Source organism: Stegastes partitus, unplaced genomic scaffold, assembly GCF_000690725.1.
Source record: "Stegastes partitus isolate 25-593 unplaced genomic scaffold, Stegastes_partitus-1.0.2 Scaffold124, whole genome shotgun sequence".
Classification (NCBI taxonomy): Eukaryota; Metazoa; Chordata; class Actinopteri; family Pomacentridae; genus Stegastes; species Stegastes partitus.
In genome coordinates this window covers 809,576-835,219 of record NW_007577855.1, presented here as the reverse complement: position 1 = coordinate 835,219, position 25,644 = coordinate 809,576, and the positions used below count along the sequence as shown (strand labels likewise).

Genomic DNA, 25,644 nt, shown 5'->3' with positions numbered 1-25,644 from the left:
TTTGGCGGTTAGATTAATGGATGATGGCAAGAAAAGCCATCCATCCGTTCGTCCGTCCGTCCGTCCGTCCGTCCATCCATCCATCCATCCATCCAGCCAGCCAGCCAGCCAGCCAGCCAGCCATCCATCCATCTACACCACAGCTGACATGGCACCAATCTGCCTGTCAATCTCCATCATGCCCTCACTCCCAACAAGATCCCAGCACACATCTTCACTTAGGACTCTCTTTTTCCCTTGACGATGGCTGTCCAGTGCTTTCTGGTAGAGGACCATAGCATCAGACTCCTTCCTTGTCCTCATTGAGGTAGAAGCACATGGTTGTGTCTGTCCAGGCCATTATAGAATCATTTGTTTTTTCAGTCATGCTTTCTGCACCCCAGTCGCCTTGAAAATTGACTTGAAACATAATTGTCATCATTGCCATTTTTTTCATACCCCAAATGACATTCCTCACACCTGCTAACAGCCATCCAAGAAAGAAAGAAAGAAAGAAAGAAAAGAAAACGCCTTCACTGTGTAACTAAACCTTTCCAAACACACTGGGTGTGAAAGCACCCTGAAAGGGAGTTATCTCAATAAAGGCACACGACAAAACTAATTAGAATTTCACTCCTCCATTCCACGGAAGTGAGGCAACTACAGCGTACGCATTAGTAAAACTTATTACCTTTTATTGTCTTATAATGAGAGCCAGCATTATATTAGGCTATAAAAATCCATTAAAACATTAATATTATTACATGGAGCGTTTCAGGAACAGTTTCCAGCTGCAGAGGGTTACAGCCGCCATGGCGCCCATCTTACCGAAGCTGCACTGTGTTTGGAATGAAGGACGAAACCTTGGCTTGCTAAACTGGGTAACCTGTAAAAGTTCTCTTCCCAAAACCACCTCTAACGTCTGCTACAATGAGAACTCATCCCTGGAGATGAACGCACGAGGAAGGAGAAATAAGACGGTCATGAAAGACGAGAGGCTGAGAAACGGATGAAAGATTAACAGAAGGAGACGGCACAACAAGGTCCAAATTGGGCAACAAAAGAAAAAAAAAATGGAGCCAAAGAGAAACATACATTGGGAGAGTTAAAGAAAAACTGGAATAAAAACTGGCAGAAAATAAAGGGAAGGACATCAACCATCCACGGCAAACAGACCAAGAGCACCGGGGGGACCTTTGCATTAAGGAAAACAGAGGATAAAATCAAGAGCTCCTCCGTGCTTTCGTGTGGAAGCCAACAACACAGCTTGCCTGAAACATTAAACGATGATTACGATCAAAGAAATACAAGGATATACATATTTGATGGCGCGCTCCTCGCAATGAAGCCTCCTCCCGTTTGATGAACGCAGACGGTTGGCCCTTTTACAAATGAGGGGAACAAAACAGAAGCGAGGAAGAGCAAAGAGAAGACAAAACGGGGAGGAAAAGCGTCGGGGCAGAAGAAAACGGCGAGAGGAAAACCCACAGACGGATGCCAAGTAGAAGAAGAAGAAGAGAAAATCAATGTTAACTAGACGGAGACGTTCTAAGGAGACAAATAAAACTGTGTGTTGGTGCTCTTATTTCTATCTCCCTCACCTCTCCGTCTAATGAGTTCATCCTCTTAAGGGAAGAGGACAGCTCTGGCAGCATCCCATCAACCAAAGCTAGATACGAGTAGCAAGGTGTCAACATGTGGGCTTCTGTGTTGGTTTGTTTGTGTGCAGGCTTACTCATTCCAACTCGTGACGAGGGTGTTAAAACAATTCTTCTGCCGCTTATTTTCACACATACACACGAGATGATAAACAAGCTCACCTTTTCATGTACGTTCATGTAGAAATACAAGCTAGAACCAGAAATGTGTCTGTATGAAATGTTCATGCTTTTATTGTTGTGAACAAAAACATCAACTCAACTCAACTAGATGTTCTTTTTCTATTTTTGCTCTAAAAACAAGGAAGTTAAGCAAAGTTCTAGTAATGTTTTCAGCTGAAAGTAGTAATTTCTTTCACAGAATGTTCTTCCTAATGGCAATGCTCTTTTAACAGTTTCAAAATGTTGCATTGAGAACGTCCGTATTTTTGCGATCTTGTAACGTTGTGGAACGTTTTATTGAAGAACAGCAACATCCTCACAACAGCCTTCAGTAACAAGCGTGTTGTTATTGAAGGTTCATTCAGAAAAATAACCAACATTTACTGAATGTTGGTTATTTTTCCGTTATCATGCAACGTATTCCGACAGCATCCCCTAAAAGTTAAACGTTCTGTCATAGTTCACTTGTAACCTTTTAGGGGCCACTCCTTGAAATACTTGGAACATTAAAAATCCAACCCTAGTGTGTTTTTGAAGGATATTTCAAGATATCAAGGGCTGCAAGGTGGTTAGCACCTCGCAGCTAGAAGGTCGCTGGTTCACGTCCCGGTGAGGATCTTTATGCGTGGAGTTTGCATGTTCTCCCCGTGCAGCGTGGGTCCAGCTTCCTCCCACAGTCCAAAAACATGTTGAGGTTAATCGGTGATTCTAAATTGTCCGTAGGTGTGAATGTGAGTGTGCTTGGTTGTCTGTCTCTAAGTGTAGCCCTGTGATAGACTGGTGACCTGTCCAGGGTGTCCCCTGCCTTCACCCTGAGTCAGCTGGGATAGACTCTGGCCCCCATGACCCTAGTGAGGATTTAGCGGTGTACAGATAATGGATGGGTGGATTTATTTAGAAATATTTTAGTTTAAGGTAATGGTACGTACACAACCAGTAACAAAGTATTTATAAAGTGCTTGGCAAGTTCATTTGGTAACATTTTTCTTGGGCTGGTGGTTTTGGCACTAATCTCAAAAAATAAATCAGAGTGGAGTTCAGTGCAAACCAGTAACAACGCGTTAATAAAGTGCCTGGAGCATTTGTTTAGTGGCATTTTTTGTAAGGTAGTGATATTGGCACTATCAAAAAAAATAAGATAAGATAAATATATACAAGAATATACACATCTAGCAGAAAAACTAATGTAAAAACTAAATCAAAGTGCACATGACCCTTCAATCTCAAGGAGAGGCACAGGGTGGACATACTGAACATCCAAGGAAGTTACCAAATATGGTCACTTGCCCCACAAAGGGTTGACCTCATCGGGACATTATTCGAAATGATAAATATCTTTAAAAAGTTCTTTGAACATTGGATTGAAATGCCTTCCATAAAACATGAGTAGAACTTGTGGGGTATGACTCCCCACCAGGATTACCATGAATTCAATCAAATCCATCAAACCGTAGACGGCAACTTTTAGGACACTAATAAACACAGTGTCAAATTTACTAAAAGCACCATAAAGGAAAGCAGAGAAATTAGTCATGATTTTCCTCCGTCTTTACTTTATCGTGCACTTTGAAAACAGTCGCAATCACCCAAACCGATGCTGGTATTGTTACCCTCGGAATATGAATCCGGAAAAAGAATTAATAAAAGAACTAAAATATGATTCAACGTCTTGCCTTGGCCGACTACTTCCAGCAAAGCTATGACATTGACTTCAGTGCTGTGGAGAGGAGGCCCCAGGGATAAGTGTTGTTACTGACGGAGCTTAGATGGGTGCTTAAGGGAGGAGAAATAGGTAAAGCCAAGCCAGAGCACTGATCTTCAGAGAGCGTACGCCTCAGGGTAGACTTACCAATCTCCCACTCTTATCCACTGCACAGTAAAACGGAGTGAATCAACTCTGCATCCTTTTTTTTCTCCCCTCCCTCCTCGCCTCCTCACCTCCTCACCCTCCCCACTCATTTTCTCGGGCGCTTTGCTGTCCCTCTGCCTCCCTCCCTTGTTATTTCCCCTCCGTTTTCTGCTCTAACGAGTGGCTGCCCCGTGGGCGAATCGCAGGCTGGGGCCTCAGACATCAAGTCCCATTCTCTGCTACATGGGAGTGTGTCAGCCCCAATGAAGCTCACACAGAGATGAAACTGCCGCCCAGTGTGTGAGTGTGTGTGTGAGTGTGTGTGTGTGTCCTTCTGTAAATTTGTGCCTGACTGGCCTGGATTTAGGATATATGTTTTTGTAAAGCTCTCTCTTCCCATTTGCTCGTCTCCCCCGCTGGCAAAAATCACACTTTACCACGTCACTCATAGCCAAACACCTTTCTCACACACACTCTTTCACTATGTGCAAGAGGAAGAGAAAGAGTCTAAAAGTCTAAATAAAAGGGACATGAAGAGAGAAAGGAGGGGTGGAGATAGTAAAGGTAGGGAGAAAAAAAAAAGGCAGACGGGGGCAGCAGGAGAGGGGAAACGAGTGATAGAATAAAAACCACTGGACTGAAAAGAGACTTAAGTCAGTGACAGTCAGTGTGTCTGTTCATATGTGTGTGCATGTGGTTCATCCTGCAGGCCACGAGCTCCGCCGAGTCCTGCTGACCGGCTTTAACAAGCGTTACCTCGAATGAACCAACACACACATGATACGATGACACGCCGACGGTTAAATCACGTCTTAAACACACATTATCCTCCGTCAAGAAGACAAGTGAGCGTCTGCGTTTGTGCGCACGCGTCTCCATGAGCCCACCACAATTTCCTTCAGTCGATATCCTTTCATTCCGCTCGCCGAATCAGAACTTTCATTCCAGCTATTATAGCCGCTTCGCTTCAAGGATCTATTCAGTCCAAACCAAACAACGCTGTAGTCAGAACAAAATAAAATGGATTTTTTTATTTATTTTTTTTCCCCAGCGTGTTATGAGTTTGACTTCATATTGTTCACAGAACACTGCCATCAAAGGCAACTATTTCTCAAGGAGAACTAGTCTAAGAATTAAACAAAGTAAGGTGCACTGCCTGTGGAAGAAGTTTATACACCAGACTATGAGCTGGAATCATTTCTTAGATTTTTTTAAAATCTCTGTTAGGAGTTTGATTTTTACTGCTTGTGACAGCATCGTAGGCCTTACGCCAATACGCACTAATAGAATTTTAGACAAGCCCTAAAATGCAGGTTTTATTTTATTTTTTTCTCCTAATGGGGAAAAAAAAACTCTGAATCAGAAAGTTAACAAAGCAAACCCACAGCGATCGCCTCGGACTAGACTCAAGCTTTTCTCTGCAAAAGTTTCAGATTAATTTGTTGGAGTGATTCTACCATCTGATAACAGATTGCACAGACTGTTATATTTCCCAAATAACAAGGCAGAATACAATAAAAATGTCTCTTTTGTATTGCATTCACGTACTGTATTAAGCAGTCTGCGCTATTTTCATTAGGGGTAATAAATACAGGATGTAGATAGAATCGCAAGCATTATGTGTAATTGAACAACAGCTTTTAAGTAACTAAATCAGCATCGGACTCCCTGCTAGAAACGGAGATAATAGTCTGAATGCCAGTTGTGTGCGATGGAGGCACCTAGCCAAGCCAAAACCACTGCTGCTGGGGACTACGCCTGGCTCTCTGCAGTGTTTTTTTCCCCCTGTGCCACTCAGGCACCCCGATTCAAACCTATTCTGATCATAACTCATGTATTTTACCCCCAGAAGACCCACTCTGCTAATTTAACATACAGAGCTATTCGGAGAATGTGAAAATTAACAAGTTAGGCTAATACAAAAACTGCCAATTGGCATCTCGACTGTTCAAAAGGCTGAAACACTTGCAAGTCGTAACCATGGAGATCCTTTGCATCTCTATCTCCGGTTCCACACAATGTGATCTTGCCACAACATGTGAGGGTATTTTTAGACGACGCAAATGACAAGGATGTTCAAATAATAGTCATTAAGTGTCGCTTGTTAAAGAAACACTGTATTATTACCCTGGAAATATTCTTATTATGTTATTGTGAAGGGCTGCAAGCTGGTTCGATGGCTAGCATCGTTGCAGCTAGAAGGTCACCAGTTTGCATCCCGGTGAGGACACCCGAGATCTTTCTATAGACTGATAGACTGGTGACCTGTCCAGGGATAGACTTCAGCCCCCCCGCGACCCTAGTGAGGATTAAGCGGTGTATAGATAATGGATGGATGGATGTTCCACCTTGTTTAATATATCACATCAGATGAACATCTTACAAAGAACGTTCTGTCATCTGAACTCTTGATAACATCTTAAAAACATTTTCTGAGTGTTCATTTCAGAATGGTCTTTCTTTGTTATCACTGGGGAAATGTTTTATAGAAGAACGTTCTAAAACGTGCTCCCTCACCAACATGCTAAATGTTCTACCTTTAATATATTACATAACAGGAAACGTTCTGTGTTCTCCTGTCATCTGAGGCCTTGATACGTTTGGAAAACATTTTCTGAATGTTGTTGGAAAATATTCTTTCTTTGCTATGTTACGTCCCCTCTTAAAAAGTGGAAAGCGACACACCAACCAAAAGAAATGCTGGAATAGAACATTGTAAAAATGTTTTATACTAGAACGTTCTACAATGTGTGTCAACAACAAACGTTCTACCTTTAATATATTACATTACAGAAACGTTGCAAACTGTTCTGCATTAAAAAATCTGTCATCTGAGGTCAGGACACCATCTTGAAAACATTTTCTGAGTGTTGATTTGAGAACATTCTCTCTTTTGTTATCATGGAACATTAGGAGAACGTAATGTTTTGCCTCAACAGCATCTCTAAAATGTCCCCAGAACATTGTAGGAAGAATGTTCCACCTTTGTTAGAACATTACAAGAATGTCTTAAAGAGCATTTTACCATCTGAGATCTCAATAACACATTGAAAACATTATCTAAGCGTTGATTTGAGAACATTCTTCCTTATACTTGCCGACATGTTTTACAGAAGAACGTTCTACAACGTGTGTCACCAACAAGATTGATTTGAGAACATTCTTTCTTTTGTTATCATGGAACATTAGGAGAACATAATGTTTTGCCTCAACATAATCCCGCAAATGTTCCCAGAACATTGTAGGAAGAATGATCCACCTTTGTTCATATATCACATGACAAGATCTTTATACAAAAATCATCTGAGGCCTCTAACATCTGGAAAACATTTTTTTTTATGTTGCTTTGAGAACGTTCCTCCTTTGCCATGTGATCTGAACATACCGTCCAAACATCCTCTGAATTTTGCTGCTAAAAAACTTTTAACTTCATGGGAACATTTGTGGGGAATAATAAATATGCTTAAAACTGTCCTTGAACATTGGATACAACTTTTTTTTTATTAACCAATGTTGTGGGAACATTCCCTGCTCTCTGGGGACCAACCATGTTTAGAACAGATAGTCACACAACACTGATTTCAGCTCATGTTTAAAACTAATTATATTCTGGTCGTTTCTATCAAGCACCTTGCAAAGCAACCCCGTTCGGAACAATAGCGCGTGGCTGCGCCGTCCTAGCTGGAGTCCCTGACAATAGACAGTTACACCCTTAGCAGGGCACTTCTCAGTAATGGCCTCAGAGTAGAACGGCTTCCTCCACATTAAACAGCCCATTACTAGACATTGATTGCAGTTAACACCGACGTCAGACCGTATTAATCGTTCCATCCTTCCGCTCTCGTGCCTCTGCGCAGATCTGAACCTGAGCGCTTATCCGGGATCGTTTAACAAGGTTTGAGGAAGTGAGGGGATTTCTGTCAGCGCCTATCACATCACTCCTGCCGAGTTTAGTCAGGCCGTTTGAAAATGAAAGTTAAAATGAAAGGAACGCTAGATGGAAAAAGACAAATTGGATGTTTTGGTGCTAACGGGGGGAAAAAGAGAGGAGCAGTTTGATAAAAGCTGTAGCAGCAAGGTCATACGAGACGTGTCTGTTTGCGGCAGTGATTTTGAGGTAATAGGCAGCAATTTCCACAAGCGACCATAAGAGGAGAGGAAAAAAAGAAAGAGGAAGTGAAGATGAGAGCGAAATATAATACGGCAAGGAGTAAGATAGAAGTCGGACTGTAGAGGAGATAGAGAGGTGAAGTACAGTATGAATGACAATGAGGAACACATCCTAAATATAATGGCGCCATTACAGTGTTTCAAGTCTATCTGCCGCGACGGATAAGTAATCGCACAAAGGTCTACCAGCTGCTCTCTATTTATACACACCTGAGCTGAAGCACTTCTGATCATTAAAAGGTTAATTAGCAATTCATCAGTCTGTGTGAGCAATGCACTAATTATGTCTTTTATCCATTCAAAAGGGGACGAGCAATCCTTACACTGTTATAGGCTTATTAACCAGACTGTACTGCATTAATTGAATATAAATAATGCACTTAAACATCTTTTGATTATTATAATATTGGGTTTAACCAGGAAAAAAGAGAAATAAATTATGTATGGTGACATTATTTTGAAGCAAACTGCCTTATGAAGATAAGCTATGGTTGATGGTAAAAGTAGCTGCTTTGCATTTACTAATTTTAAACTTTGCTAATAATTTCAACGGTTGTCCAATAACTGTCACTCTATATTTTTGCAGCTGCAATCTGCAAAACAACAGTAAATAAGATCCCAAACCTGAGTGACTTTTATTTTGAAAACAAATCAATTTTTATTTTGCATCTCTAATAATTAGTCCAACGCAGGACGTATTGATTAAACGAACCAGTTAACACTGACATCCAAGGAAACGAGGGAACAACTCAGCGTACCTGTTGATGGCAGAGCTGAGCTCATCCAGGCGCCTCGCGTCGGTGGTGGAGGTGTTGTCGAGTTTGGACAGACTGTCCATCCTCTTCAGAATCACTTCCAACATGTCACTGATCTTCCTCAGCACACCGCGAGACTCCACACCTCCCAGCACTGAGCGGAGAGACACAAGTAGAAGAGGAGACAGGAGATGATTGGAAAGCTGGACAAGCGAGTACACGTGAAACTTGCACCACAGCATTAATCACAACGTCTGCAGCTCTCCCGGTTCACCATACTGTAATTGACTGTGTTTTTCCGTTTTGGACAACTGTCTGTATGCACTTCACAACAATGAAGATCTGAAGCAAAGTCCCTTCTGCTGCGTGCCAAACAATGCAAAAGTCCACAAATAGTAAGAAAACATTTAATGAATAGCACTTATATCATATCACATAAACTTTGCAAGAAAAACTTCTTATGTAGTAATGCTTTGGCTTCTAGGTAGAGCTGCTATACATCACCATCTAGTTTACCGACTCTTTGCCGCGGCCAATACTCCAGCGGGAAGACGTAAATCAAAACTTGAGACTAAAATCCAAACATGTTCTATCTCGAGAAAAGTGGAGTGGCAAAAGTTTGATCTTTCGCTGCGTGTCATCATTAATTACGGTGTGTTTCAGTTTATGATGCCACCTCACTGATTAATTCAGTTTTCCCATTATTGCCGTTAGTTAATGTATGGGGCTGTCAGCATGCAGTGTTCTCTAATTCATGTAATTAAAATGTAAAAAAAAAAAAAGATTGTGTGTGTTTTTAAACAAAAGCAAGCTTGAGTCCTGAATGACAAACAGGATGATGCATTCATTTAAGTGAAACTATAAGAAGAAGACTAATAATATGTATAAACATGCTCCTGTGTTACATATCCATCCATCCATTATCTATACACCGCTTAATCCTCAGTAGGGTCATGGGGGGCTGGAGTCTATCCCAGCTGACTGAAGGCAGGGGACACCCTGGACAGGTCACCAGTCTATCACAGGGCTACACTTAGAGACAGACAACCAAGCACACTCACATTCACACCTACGGACAATTTAGAATCACCAGTTAACCTCAACATGTTTTTGGACTGTGTGGGAGGAAGCCAGAGAACCCGGAGAGAACCCACGCTGCACGGGGAGAACATGCAAACTCCACGCAGAAAGATTCCGGTGCCCCCACCGGGACGCGAACCGGCGACCTTCTTGCTGCGAGGCAACAATGCTACCAACTGCACCACCTTGCAGCCCCTGTGTTAAATATTTATACATGAATTGTCAACTTTTACTTGGCATCCACAGAAAGCCTAACACCACGTACCAATCTCTATGAAAGTAGCTTCTCCTAACTTGCGTGTAATTCCTCATCCTAAAGTCTAAAAGCCAGCAGCTTGATTATCTCTGTCTTTAACCTGTATATCTGCAGCTTGATCTCCTCTCCTCTGCCAACAGCAGGGCACATCGCCCGGCGCTGTCTTCTGATCTCTTGTCATACACTGGGTTTTGTTCAGGCCAGACACCCAGACACTCTGGAGTCTGATGTCTGACTGTGGATTTATCTTTATATCCTTTGATACCCTTTGATATGATGATATGAGAATGAGACTTCCACCAAGACCGAGAGTTATGAAAAGCCAAGAACTAATTATGCCGCCGCTCCGAGTCTCCCTCTCTCTCTCTCTCTTTCTTTTTCTCAGTCCGTGTGAGGAGAAATGTATTTCTTTCACCTAGCACAGCAAAGGAGGGGCCGCACATGTAGCTGTGTGTGTAGAAAAAAGATGAATACGTCGGCCATCACGGTCGAAAAGTGAGTCATGACACACACACACACAGAGGCAGTGAAGAGAGAGGTAGAATACACTCCGACTGCATAAAAGGTGTACCAGACCTCATTAGGATAATTACACCGACACCGTCAGGGTCACAGTGTCTGTGAATGCAGCCGTAAAGTCCCAGAACTGAAGGTGACTGAAAGCTCGAGACGCAGATGGAAAGCTTTCTGGTTTAATGTCTCCGCAGAATTAATCTCCCCTATATGTGTCTAAGTCATCATTTTTAAGCGTCTGAAAAGAGTTAAAACCGGAGAATCGAATACTGTAAGAGGGGAAGTGCTGCGACGATTCCAAGGAAAGAAAGATAAAAGTCGGAATTAATGTTAGCGACTGCGAATTCGCAAATCACTTGGTTTAATATTGAGTTCTAGTCAGTGACCTCCGTGCATTTGTGGGAGCACACGTGATGGCTCCTGGTTGGTGAAAGCTTCCTCTGCTTCCCAACAATACATCTTGGCCAGAAGATGACTACCTATAACACTGAGCACTTTGCAATCAGTATTATTATGTGTCTGTTGTGATGTGCTAGTAGCTCTTGGAAGAAACAGATGTGTGAACTGTACTCGTCTACAAATTCTAATGACAACTATAAACATGCAGCAGCCTCCACATGACGACTAACAGACAGTCATAAAAACACTAAAAGGCTGATTTTTAAATACATTTAAGTGAACATCCCACAGGTCGTGTAGCTGTAGCATCAACATGTCAGTCAGTTCCTTCATGTTTCCATCAGTAGTCAGATTATTGTTCCCTCCACAGCTGCCTCCGTTCACCTGAGAAACAAAACAGTGCTAATGTTTGTCCAACGATTTGGACGCTCTTCCCAAACTAACCGAATCAATATTTTAGCGAGTGAATCACCTTCTAAATCGGAGCGGTTGTCTTCAATCAACCAGAGTCTGGAAATGATTAACTGGATTTGCTGAGAGTCCATCTGTTGCACTGCCGCAGAGCCAAGGGACACGACGTGTGAACAAAGACACAGAGGCTTCTTCCTTTAACCTTGCCACGGATGAGAATGACACATGTAACTATGGCAACCATACACAAAGATGGCGACGGCTGTAGCCTCGAAATGCTTAGAAGATGGAAAAAAATTGGGAATGAAAGTGAAATGATTTTGTTTTTATCCACATACAAACCAACAACAATGGTTTTATGAGGCATCTATGTGCTGGAATCTTTTGTGGCTGCAACCAGGTGACATCTTCAATAATATGTTAATGGATATACCATTGGGTGCAATAAGGAGACAAGCACAGATCAAACAGGTGGCAGAAAATGCAAAGTATAAATAAAATATAATCATTTGCAGATTCAGAGGGGAGGCAATGCGTGATAGTTTTTGTTTGGAAAATGAATTCAGCGTGTTTTCTGTTCATGCGCCATGACATAAGGTGCAATTGTAACAAATGCATAGAATAAATCAGCATATTGCAGCTACTGCTATGTAACACAAAGCAAAGAGGCGCCGCAGAGATGAATTCTTTCACCTGTGAAAGAATATGTAACATTTAGAAAGAGACAGAGAGTCTGTGCAGCGTCTCCGAACACAGGATGCCCTACTAACCTTCAACCTGTCTGCTGTATAAAAGACTGTTTCACTTCTTCCTCGGCTCGCTCGACTCAGCTCACTCGTTTGATTGGGTGAGAATCCATCAAGCAGACGACGAATTAAACTTACAGCAAGACAAGCGTTTGATTTTGTGCTTTATTTAACAGATGTTTCCACCACAGTGTCCTGATGTGACTCATCACACGTGATGCAGTCTTACAGGATGCAGCTTGTTACATAAGGGACACGAAGGTGAGCGTGTGTTCCTCCGGCCTGCCATCAGAATGTTTAGAGGGCCACATATTGATGCTGCAAACACCTGGATTACGCTGTCCGAGCACTCTGTCAAACTCCACGTCTGTCGCTTGACAAGCAATTACAGCCAATGGGCTCCGGTGCCTAACAGCTCCGGTGCAAGGTCATTGTCTGTCTCAATTCCTACCAGCGGCAGGAGGAATCTTAAGTTCAGTGAGTTATCACCACAGTGACAGATGTATTCATCTGAGACTGACAGTGTCATGTCCTTTGCCTATGATAGATTGCTGTATCCGAGTTTGCCGGTGGGTCACTCTGGTGACATCTCTGCGATTGGCTGATAATGGATAACATCTAAGTTAAGGGTCAAGCAAATGCAGGGAGCGGTTATGCTGAGGAAGTGATAATGTATGATAAGGGTTAAACAAATGAGTCCTTGTATATTCTTTCTCTCAGAAACTGTGCTATTGGCAAAGCTTCTGAAAAATCCTTCTGACTGAACCCACACACACTTTCAGCATTTGTTTGCCAAAACAAAGCTCGATTTGGAACTAGTTTAAAACGGATCGTTCCCTTTGTTCTTGGCTGCTAATGAATTACTGTGTGACGGTATGTAAAAATTAGATGAAAACATTTGGTTACATTACAATACCTTGGCTGTCAGATAAGAGCCACACATTGCCGGGATGTTCAGCAATGCAGCACAAGGAGAGCATAGGAATTATTTAACACAGCCTTAAGGTATAAAAGATCCAAAGAGTTAATGAATACATCTTTCACATGTGTCCGTGGTCTAATGCATTAAATGTCAATTCAAGTCAGGGGGCTAATTGTTCTCTGTGTGTCTGTTGCATGACAAAGTGTAGTGTCAGAGTGTAGTCACAGAAGGTGCACTCCCACTGGATGACAAACGACCATCGGTAATAAAATAAGCCCGCAGCGGAAAATCTGATCCCTGTTCAAACTTCACTTTGTATATTGATAAAAGTCTCACCGGAAACATCTTTTTAACCATTTTGACAGCAGGAACCAAATGTCGTTCAAAAAAGCAACTGAAAGGACAAATAACCAAATCCCCGTAGCTCTTACAGTAAATTACACCATTAGACAGAAATTACTGGCCGTATCTGCTCACCAGAGGAAGCCTCATTTAAATCTCAGTGGTGTAATATCTGTGCAAGTGAAGGACAGTGTAATCACTGCTACTGTATGTAAAGGAGGGGAGCAGCAGCAGAAACATTACACCAGAGATTCTGATGGTTTCACTTACTCCATCTCGAAGGGCAGCGGAGTCAAAAACAGGCACAAGAGCACCTGCAGAAAAAAACTGATAACAGCAGCAGGGAATCAAGATGTAAAAGAAAATAAGAGAAGGAAGATTAAAGGCCCAGTAGTCACCAATTCCCCATATAGGAATCTGTACTGAGGTGAAAGTATCCATTAGTTATAACACATGAATCTTCCTGAGTATGCCTGATGGATATTCCAGTACTTCCTACTGAGTAAGTTATTCAAACTGCTGCACATTGTGTCTCAATCCAAAAAACACCAAATTTAGCTTCTTAAATTTTTAGCAACAGCATCTGTTCAAACGCATCACGAAACGGAGCGATCGAAGGCGCAGCGTGTCGCAGCGAGTTAATTGTATTTGTGAATTGTGCCAGTTATAATAGCTATTGTGTGCCACTGATTTGCTAATGAAAGACAACATGCTGAAATTGCCTCTTGATCGATGCATGAATTTATTTGGTAAAAGCTGATTGATGTGTCACTGCCCCGCAGTTCCAATTATGCGGTAATGACATCTTTAATACCGTGGAAATGTTAACATGGGAGATTAAAAAAAAAATAAAAAAAATTGGGTAGAAAAAGTGTAGAAGACACCAAATAATCAAATGTTTGCTTTAATCAAGCTTGTGCTCCCAGTTATTTAATATACATGAAGGAATAACTTATCTCAGGAGATCAAACAAAAGTGGATTTGAGAATTTCGGCGGTGAATCTAGGACAGCACCGTCTAAGTGACTACCTGTTTGTGTGAGATAAATGCAGACTTAAGATTCAATGAGAGTAAAAGCAGAGAGCTAACAGAACCAAGCTCGTGGCATACTATTTCACGCCATGTTTGAATTCCCCCACTGGCATGGGCGGAATAAATCAGCTAACACACACACACACACTCACTCACAGACACACACACAGAAACACACACAGTGCCCTGCTTTAGCCACCATATTGGGCTGAATATTTAGTGTCACGGCACATCACATTTCTCCTGAGGACTGAAATGCGTGAAGCAGAAACAGAATTCTTGTTAGTGTCTCTAAATGGACTACTGAAAACTGAGAGGAGACTTTTTGTGTATGTGTACTGTCTGTGTGCATGTGTGTGTGTGTTGAGTTCATACGGTGCAGCTCGCTCTGAAGGTTTTTTTTTTTTTCCGCCCCTAACCATTTCAGCTTCGGCTGCAGAAGGATCTTGACAATTAACATTAGTGACTGGAAATTAAATTTGCCGCCCAGTTGCGGCTTTGGCTAAGAAGCCATGCAGAATACTAAAGCAGACACAATAAGACACGGTGCATGTCCAGCGTATGTGCCTGCATGTGCTTTTTTAAAATGAGCTCATGAAATAGTCACAGCGTCTAAAATGGTCACAGTCTGTCCGCTTGACCTTAGGTTAATAGAAGTAGCAGAAAGGGTCACGCTAGGAAATAGCTTTGACTTCCCTCCGTCAAAACTTTTTATGCCTCTACCTTTAAAGAGAAAATTACATTTAACAAGGCTGAGAAGGTATCTGTCTGTATCAATTGCCCCATCAAAGACGGGATCACCCCACAGCAGGGTGCCACGCCAAAGACATCAAGGAAAGCACAACAACAAGTGTGAAGCGGTAGTTGGTGGGTATACCCGCTGTAGGTACATCATCATTCTGAAACAGCCAATCACAGCGATGCAAATGGAAAAACTGTCTAAATTGTGTTAATCTGAATGTTCATCATCTTAAATCTGCAGCTACAGGTAGATGGTGTGGGCTTTTAACTGCACAATTATAATGGAAATAAATGGGTGGCACAGTGGTGCAGTGGTTCGCACTGTCGCCTCACTGGCTTTGAATCTCCTCCTGCTTGGCTGGAGTTTGTATGTTCTCCCTCTGCCTGAATGGGTTCTCTTCATGTGCTTCCTCCCACAGTCCATGCATTGTGGGGTAACTGGTGGCTCTTAATTGGTCATAGGTGTGAGTGTGTATTGTTGGTCTGCCTTTGATGGACCGGTGACCTGTCCAAGGAATGCTCTGCCTTTTGCCCTATTATGGCTCCATTCATGGAGGCTAATCACATAACTGCATTGATTTATTTCTACTGTATTCAACAACATAAATGGTCACAGAGTACGACCAAATTCGACAGTGTTTCCATCGCGATGCATTTAAAGATTAAAACCTGAAAAGACACTTTGACTAAGAATAAAGCTGTAACGAAGGCAGACACACACAGGACTGATGAGCTTCTGTAATCCGGCACCTCTCAGAAAAATGAGTCATAACGTACCGGCGTGATTCATACACGACCGAACGGAGTTACGTCGTAGCCGTCTGTTAGCTGCACGGGCTTTAATGAAGGAAAACACAATGGGTGGCCGTGCGGCGCTTCTCCAACCGGAGGGAACACATTTGTCAACATATGTGTCCAGCTGCCTTAAGACGGCAGCAGGGATTTAATGAAGTGAAGGACAAGCTTTCCGTGGAGTATAAAGCATCTGTGCATAACAGATTCTGTAAGAATCACTTCTGCCAGGTTGTAGTTTGAGCAGCTCAGACTGATTCACTGACATTCAACACTTACAACATTGTCACAGTTTATTTACATTTAAGGCACTACTTGCGGTGATCCGAGTTTTTGTGTGTTTTCTGATAAGTGTGTGACAGTGCACATGCTTGTGTGTTGCAGGCTGCAAGTCGTTTCAGGCTGGGCGGGGCTGTTGGACTGGAGAGGACGCACTCACTCTCCGCCGCACCTCATCGTTAACCGGCGCTGGATAAAGCCCGCCTCCACCTGTGCTCCAGCGCCAGTGGATTGTTCCTCCTCCGAGTGGTAACAGGCCAGCCAGTTGTCTGCTAAGAGAAGTCTCGTTTTGTTCTAATTGTGCTTTCGTCTGCGTTTATATCAGAGCCTCCCCGTCGGAGTGACGCCTCCCGGACCCAGCCCTCTGCAGCCAAGCTCCAGCCACAGCAGCTCTGTTGGAAACCGCCCCTCACTCAACAACCCTCACATGCTTCCCAGTGTCCACTGTTTCCCCCGCAGCCATCAGTAAATCCTTTTTGCTTTAAACCTAACCCCTCTGTTGCATTTTTGGATCCCACCCAGACTGAAACCTTAACACTATTCTATTATTGTGGTGCATTTGTTCTTAATACTTAATTTTGCTCCCCAACATGGCAGCAGATTGATGTTCCTACTGAGATGTTTATTGCATGTGCAACATAAAAATCCCACTTTGCACCAAAATACCAACACCTGGTGTTGCGGTGCCTCATTTGGATGGACCACCCACATGTCTGTGTCTCTCATTCCACCTGTGCACCACAGTAAATTTCAAGATCAGGAAATTACCAAATTTTTTGGAGCACTGCTTGCGTTGGTTTGCCAAAAAAAGATTTTTTTTTAAATGGGGCCCTAAAGCAAGTACTCTGACCAGGGCAGGGTGACACACAATGGATTCCTCTATTATAGTTGAATGCTGAGCGGGGAAAAAAGGAAAAGAAATGGAGGGGAAAAAAAAGGTTTTAAAGCAGCAGGACTCCTTCCATTAAAAGACTGTGATTGTGCCCCAAGGTGCTCTGGCAGCCTGTGTGAGTATGTGTGTGTGTTTATGTTTGCAAAAAGGACGGAGGTCATAGAGAGTGCACCCCGCAACACAGCGAGGAGATGGATTTCTCTGATTTTTTTATTTTTTTTTCCCCCCCAAATTGAATTAAACGAAATTCAAAGTGCTCAAATTATAAAGGCAAAATAACCACCCTAACAGAACGGCGTGCAAGATTTGGATTAATAGATCCCAAGTGTACTGAACAATTAACACTGACAGTCTACTAATGAAACAGCACGATCCCATTAAAACGGCATTTTTGAAAAACTAAGAGATGCAGAAAAACTGAAGCCGAAAGAAGTGACGAACGAGTGTTGACCCGAGGTGGAGTTATGGCACTTTCAAAACGTCTCCGTCTCGACATCTCAAGCACGACGGAGCTCTGTCTTTGAAAATGAAACTGTCTTGAAGGGAAGTATCATTTGATATGTGGTGGGTTTGCGAGACAGTTCTGAACTATATTCCTTCCTGCGGTGAGTCAGCCAATCATTTGTAAGTGTGTGTGTGTGTGCATAAAATGTACCAGACATGCAACACTGTGTTTGCAACATAAAACACACGATGAGTGACTTACTCATACGTGAGTTCACACAAACACACACACAAACTATAATGTGTGCCAGAACAGGATGGTGTTTTGATTGGCTGGGGGGGGGGTTGTGTTTGCATATTCATGAGAAGAAAACCATTTGTGGGCTGATGAATGCTGACAGAAGGGCCTGCTGGATAGGAGTTGACACAGCTAAATTAACTGGAGACCGATGTCATTTTGTCACACACACACACACAGACACACAGACACACACCCACGCAGAATGGCAGACAAACGCTGAAAGCCAAACAAGAAAAATCCACCTTGAAACAAAATGTGTTTCACGCCCTAAAACCAATATCTTAAAGAGCATTAAAGATTTGAATTAATTATTATACAGCGGCTCCATCAGCGCTTAATAACGTAGCGGGCTCTTAAGTGTTTTGTTTGAAATAGTCCTTCCCACTGAGTATAATTTGAATGCAGGGCTTCCAGCTGTGACTCAGAAAATGCAGCCACATTCAAATATCACCATGGGTGCTGTCACGGTGTCCTTCCTGTTGTTTCCAATTATTCACTGTCACCTCCAGGATTTGTCTCAAGATGACATCATCACCGCAGTCTGTCTGGACACCTCAGGTTAAGGGCAGACTTGGCAGCATCTTGCAATTGTTGTCACCGCACAAGGAAACACGACTGATCTGTCTGAGCGTTTAAATCGGCGCCGCAAATCCCTGCGTGACTGGTGCTAAACTAGATATGAATGTCATCCAGAAGAAGGAAAAATATATATAAAGTGTGGACGCCTCTGCCAGTGTTACACCACATGAGAGATCACTGATGCAATAACTTTTCAACCTCAAGAAAGACACGACACCGATTAACCCTCTGAACCCCAAAACCTGCTGGCGGGTTTAAAAGGCTTCCTTTTTTTTTTCTTTTTTTTGCTGTTAACCAAGTCAAAGCTTAAAATTGTGACATTTCATCCAAATCACTTTATCCTACATATCACATCTGAAATGTTGCCAAAAAGTAAATTCAGAGACTTTTTGGCTGAACTGGGCTGAACTGCAGGCTGTGTTTGCACAGAGCAGAGAGGAGCCAAGTACAGAAACAAATCAGAATATCCATCCATCCATTATCTATACACCATTCAACCCTCTCTAGGGTCGCAGGGGGCTGGAGCCTATTCCAGCTGATTTTGGGGACACCCTGGACAGGTCACCAATCTATCACAGGGCTACACTTAGAGACAGACAACCAAGCACACTCACATTCACACCTACGAACAATTTAGAATCACCAATTAACCTCAACGTGTTTTTGGACTGTGTGGGAGGAAGCTGGAGAACCCAGAGAGAACCCACGCTGCACGGGGAGAACATGCAAACTCCACGCAGAAAGATCCCAGGAGTCCTCACCGGGACGCGAAGTGTGAACCACCTTGCAGCCCCACATCAGAATATGAATAGTAAAATATCTATAGTATGTAGAGTCACTACTTTTCTTTTCTTTTTTTGAGTGTAGGTAACACCTGCCACACTTGGAAAAAAATGTACAAGTTAATCACATTTTTTTTGTTAAATAAGTCATCAAAGAATTTCAAATTTCTTATTATTTACAGCATTGCAACTGTGCCATATTGCACAGAAGACACTCTTAACCATTTATCAGGCAAGGAACCATATATATGGTAACGTCTGCAGGCTTTAAAAATGGCAGGGAGCAGCATCACATGACTTCATCCAGCCAATCAGCGAAGTCACAATGGCCTCTGACCAATCACGAGTGAGCCAGAGTGATATTTTGACACAAGTGTCATAAATTGCGTAAGTCTGGTTGGTGATTTGGAAATAAATGTTCCTTCATCCTTATATGCGTTTTTTTTTTTACAATCATTTAGCCACATATTATTTAGATTTTTTTTTTTTTTCGGTGGGCGAGGAAACGTATGTGGAAACTGCTTTGACCCTGATTTTCAGCCTGAATCTGAAATTTTTTTAAATAAAAAGTCAGAAAAGAAAAAAAAAAGTTCCCTTATATCCACCAACAACACCCCAGAGTTTAAATTTTAAATGTCCACATATTTAAAAGAGTGTTCTATGATGGGTTACGTTCTCTTTACTTCTAGCCATGACTGCGCTGTCGCCATAGACAGGAAATTTATGCGGCCGTGAAAAATGTGACAGGAAAAAAAAAAGCCACAAAACTGCTGGAGATTCAGGGGGTTAAACACACCTACACACTTTTCTCAAGTTGCCATCCCAGAGGTGTACAAGTGGACCATTATGCAGCTAAACCAGACAGATAATGGAGCCCTACATAAGTATTACCGTCCACTTTATCAAAGAGGAGCTGAAAGTTGATGTTTGTGAGATTTCTCCTGGATGATCGTACAAGTGAGGACATTGCAGCGGGGATGGGAGAACCTTTGGCTGGTTGAGGCCTGTATAACTACAGACAGTGCTGTAAAGGATGCAGACACCTGTGGGTTATTTACTGAGCTATGTCTTTGCATTAAAGTATAAATTAAACAAAAACAAAACACTGCAATGACGGGTTTTTTTCCTAATATCATGCAGCTCTAATATACACTCATAATAATTTACACTATGAGGCATGTTTACTTGCACAAACTCCTCTCTTTCCTCCCTCATCCTCCTACTTGATCTTCCTCCTTCATAACTTTTTCCTCTTTCTTCTTCTCTATTATCTTCACCATCAGCTTTTTCTCCTCCACCTCCTCTTCGTGCCCTGTTCTTACCCTGTAATTTCATTCTTCATTCTCTCCCCCTCTCCTTAAACTTCACCCTCCCTCTCCCTCGCAGTCGGAGAAGGAAAACAACACCAATAAAACTCCTCTCTCTCATCCCTCAGCGGACGGACAGTCGGACGCGCAGACAGATTTGCGCCTGATGCTCCGCCACCACACCAATCTCGAGCACATCTCCTCTGCTCGGCTCCACACCCACATTCAATTACTACAAATTACATGCAGTTTAATTATTATGGTGCAGGAGATGTACTGTTCATTAGCTAAAGAACGCCAGGACTGAGTGCAGGCAGGAAAGAGTGGGAAGTGTTTTTTTTTTTTTTATTTTGGTTTGTTTTTGTTTAGTGGCACAATGGGAATGAAGTATTGGGTGGGAGCAAGGCTTAGCCAAATGAAAATGCAGCAAATGAAGCATGAAGGAAGTGAAATATTGCACTGGCAATAAAGTAAACACAATGAATACCAATGATCTAAAAAGACAATTTAATAAGATGTAAGACCAGAAATGATGGGATGATCAATAAGCTATTTTGTACCCTACAGAACAGAAGAGAATAGATCTTAATAGAATAGAACCAGTTGGCAATAGTGAAAGAAAAAAAAAAAGAAAAAATGCTCCATCTTAATTCCCCCTCTTGAAATATTTATTGTTCATTTGGTTTTGACATTTTCTCACCATTTATCCAGCGATGTCAAGGCAAATTGGATTTCATGAAGGGAGATGGGATAGATGAGAGGATATTAAAAGACACAAAGACGGAAAGACAGCCACGATGACTATTAACGCTGGCAGTTTCTGTCATTTCGCTTTTGAGTATTGCTCGGTTTTAAAGTGATCAAGGAGGGGATGAAAGACTCTCTGCAATCTAGCTCTTTGTGTCTCAGCAGTTCAGCTACAGTTCCAGCCTCATCCTCGTCCCCCTCCTTACACATTTCTTTCCAGCGCCTCCTGTAAGCTGTTGTTTTTATTTGATTTGCACTTTTTGTTTGTTGTTGTTTTGTTTGGAAGATGTCACATTTAAAGTGGACAAGATCTGTCTCTTGTGTTAGTATTTCCCACCCATCTTCCCTTTTTGCAGCATCTCTTTTTATGTCTTATTCTTCCTCATATCTTTTTTAGTTTGCGCTCTTTCCCTCTCTGTCATCTTGATTTATCATAGATGATGACATAGGATGAAAAACCGGCATGACTGAGCTCCAGACGCACTCGGATTCAAACGAACCACTTGAGACGGACAAATAAAAACCAATATTTGAATGGAGAACCAAATTGTATGCACGTATGCGGCATGAAAGGGTAATCTGTTGACAAGCACGGCGTGTCATTGTGTACGGATGTGTTTGTTTCTTGATGAGACGGGTTGATAGCGATTGCGCCTTCACACCACCATTTCAAAAGGAATACAAAACAACGGCGTTCTTCATCAGATGGTATTGTTCTTCTTCGAATCACACATGAGGAATGCAGTGTTTTTTCCTGTCGAACTGAAGCCGTGATTGCCGACACACAAACCAGAGGTATTCGGACCGCTGCACATTTCTTCTTCGCTCTTCATGGTCCGCGCTTCGGCACATTCGATTTAAAATACAGTAATGGATACTGCATTAAAGTGCCAGCTTTAATTTGAGTAGTTTTACGTCAATACTGAAAGAAGCGTGTGGGAGATGTATCGCCTTTTTAACACAGACTGTCTTGTGATTTTTACTGGTTTAAAAGAAATTAGACGGATAAACGCTGTGTGAAAGGATGAACACTTTCTATCGTCCTCTCTGAGGCCTTCACTGCAGACAGCTATTGCTTGTTGTGGGGTTTTCTCTGCCTTTACTCTGGGCTGGAATGCAGCTCAGTCGGATTAACATCTGGTGATCTGCTCGACCGGTCAAGGATATTCTACCTCTTTGCCCTGAAAAGCTCTCCGGTTGCTTTAGCGGTATGTTTTGGGGGGGCGACTGTCCTGCTGAATGATGAAATGTCCTCCGGTGACTTCTGGTGCATTTGGCTGAGTCAGAGCCCACAAAATGCTCCCGTGTAACTCCGCATTCATCTTGCAGAGAAATCATCAACAGGGTCCAAGCCGTAGCAGAAGCAGCGGGGTTAACAGATGAGTCGCTTTGGGTGGATGAGAACACCGTCAACGTGATAGAAGCTAGTGTATTAGTCCAAAGAGTTTTACTTGGAGGGGTGTTTGCACAACTGACACAACAAGCGTCGCAACCGTGACGTGACACGTGTCATGAACATGAAAGCGTCTTTATGACTGCTGTCACTGTCGTTCTGGTCAATTATGGCAAATGTTGTTAATGCAGAGTCGACTCTGTTTGACAGCGTAACACTAGCCAAGACAACACAAACATGTGGTAAACTTGACATACCCTAATTGTCAGAGAAGCTGTTTATGTAACATTGCGTTGCATTAAGCTGTCAGATGTGGTTGGTTATGTCAGCGGCATTGTCATCGCATGTGTCATGAATATTTCCCTTGACCTCGGCTGCGGTTGTACAATTTGTCATTAAGCATTAGTCATTAAAGCCGACTCATAAATCTCTAACCTTTAGTTAACGTCAAGTTGTCAAAGACCTCTCAAACTATTTTTAACTTTGAATTCAAAATGACACAACTGACACCTAATGACAATAGTCAGACATTCATAAAGGCTCCTTCATGTTTATGACGGGTATCGTGTCAGCCCTATGCTCACCACTTCAAATAAAGCAGAACAGAACTTTGTTCTCTGTGTGGATGCAAACTGAAACCTGGTCTTTTCTATTTTCTGAAGCTCACCAGATTGTTTTGCTGATTGCCTACCTCGATTGTTGACAAGACTCTTGACTGGCTGTGCGTTAGCAAGGAGCTTTTCTTCCCCATGGAAAGGATTTCATTGTCACACATAAGACATAAACACACTTAGCGTTTGTAATGCAAGGCAATATTTTGTCTCACTTCAGCTTAAAAGTGCTGGAACAGAAATACAATGATATTAGGGATGTCCGATATTGGCTTTTTTGCCAATATGCCGATATTGTCCAACTCTCAATTTCCGACCTGATATCAACCGATACTGATACCGACATATGTTTGTCGCTGCAGCCACACTTGTTTACACGCTTCAAGACGCAGTTTGACGTCGTTATCAGTAAATCCAGGCATTATTTTATCAGTTTTCATTATAGGCAAAAATAACGATATTGACAGATATTACATTTTTATGCCAATATCGGGCCGATAATGATCTTATCGGACATCCCCAACTGATACTATAGATTTTTAAGAGATACTAATAGTTCTACTTTGAGATACTTCCTGATACTAAGTTCAAAAAAAAATACAAGTGCTTCATAATAATTCAGTATTTTCTTTCCATAAACATCACAGACTCACTGGCCACTGCTGATGTGAGACACTGGTCCAGATATCAGTGATGAAGTTGACCCAAACATCCTGCAACAAGCAGTTCTGCAACATTACCACAGCTATAAACCTCACACTTGAGCTTGGAGATGATGAGAAGGTGGAGAACTCCTGTATTGTCATCAACATGTGGCAATAACCGGTTATCGAGAGCAATGTAGTCGGCAAGAGGTTCTGTTATTGTTGCTGCCTGTGGGTTGTCTCTGGACATTTTCTCCCACTTCTGCGGTTGTTTTATGAGTTTTGTTTGTGTTTCCTCTCCTCCTCTCGACAGTGCATCTGCTTCATTTCTGCTGCCACTGCTATTCCTAAAATATACACGAGCGCTGACATTTCTTCCTGCTCTGCCTACCTGCTCAACCAACGTGAGGTTAATGTAACGTCGTCACAAAGTTGTACCAGGCGCATTGTATCAGGGAAGTTTTACAATTAAGAATACAGTACACGAGTGTGGCATACGACCTGAAGCACAGAGCCTGAATAAGGAAAGAAAAAAAACTGTATCTGTCCAAATAATTACAGTCTGGACTGTACGAGAAAATACAAGCGCACTCGTCTTCATGCATTATCCCGACAAGCTTGACAGACACAAGCCGTGACCCTCATTACCATTTCCAGCGCCGACTGAAGTCACGCTCTCTCAGAAAGCGTTTCTCTGTTGACTTTCACTTTTTCAGCTCTGCTGTTGGGAGCAGAAAGACATACAGCTGCAGGGGCTGCTTTCACCACAACCACATCAATTTATGTTAGTGTGACAGAGCATTCTGTTGTACTCCGAGACCGCCACAGATCGAGAAGTTGAGTTTAAAAGGCCTGCGAGCGTATGCGTGTGTGCGCGTTAGATGGTGGGGTGCACAGGAGTTTAGATGGTAAATATGTGTGACATGACCTTTTCACTATTCTGTGTGACTGAGTGGGCAAATGTGGCTACGGCATGCTCACAGATGTGTGTGTGTGTGTGTGTGTGTAGGAGTAGACCACAGGCATGAGGTCGTATTGAGGAATTTCCTGGAAAGATGAGCGAGAAGAAAGGAAATAACAAAGGTGGGTGTGGTAGCTTCACTGGATCACCTGAACATTCACTAAGCTTGAGATAGAGAATCAATAGTGATAAGAAAAATTCACCTTTCTGACGTCATAGCGATTGCATTCGTATGACTGCATATGATGCAAGAGTAAAGTATCGTGTGTAGTGACAATATCAGCTAAAAGATGCAGCAGGTTTTTATTGTCTGACTCATTTTAAAACATCAGCTTCTGTGTACATTTGAAGAGAGTCTGCTTGCTGTAATCATTCCTTCTTTTCATATTGAAAGATCCCATCCCAACACGGCTCAAGTGGAACAGAAAGGGGATAAAATAAGCTTTCCTATTCAGTGCAAAATATATATTTAAACTTGTCTGGAGTTAATTTGTGTATTCAGCATTATCGCCAACGCATTATTGTATTTAGCGTTTCTTTTTTGGACGAGGGACGATGACACAAAGATGGATTTTGTACGAAAAAGACAAACTTTGAAAGATACTGGCTTCATTAGTTTCACTTATCATTCACAATAAAAGCACGTTAGGACTCTATAGCTTGTTACAGCGACATCATGCAACCACACAGTAGTCCTGAAGTGTGTGACGCATCATTATTTTCAAAATCTTGTTGTGTGTGCATGTATGAAATTCAGGAGAAAAACATGTATGATGTTTCCCCTTATGTGTGTGATTCAACCTGATTTCAAAATCATTTATGATTTTTAAAACTTCTGTAGTTTCAGCCAAGCCTAAGCAGGTACAATTTCCTGATAACATTTTACCACAATACGAG

General features: G+C 42.2%; 1 protein-coding gene across 1 annotated transcript in view; it reads right to left on the bottom strand.

Moving 5' to 3' along the window:
- The window catches only part of LOC103354903 (alpha-1,6-mannosylglycoprotein 6-beta-N-acetylglucosaminyltransferase B-like), a 126,652-nt gene that overhangs the window by 73,249 nt on the left and 27,759 nt on the right, over positions 1-25,644 (bottom strand). The window contains exon 3 of the mRNA XM_008278498.1: positions 8,577-8,727. Within this exon, the coding sequence (XP_008276720.1) occupies positions 8,577-8,727 (151 nt within the window). The remainder of the gene's footprint in view (positions 1-8,576; positions 8,728-25,644) is intronic.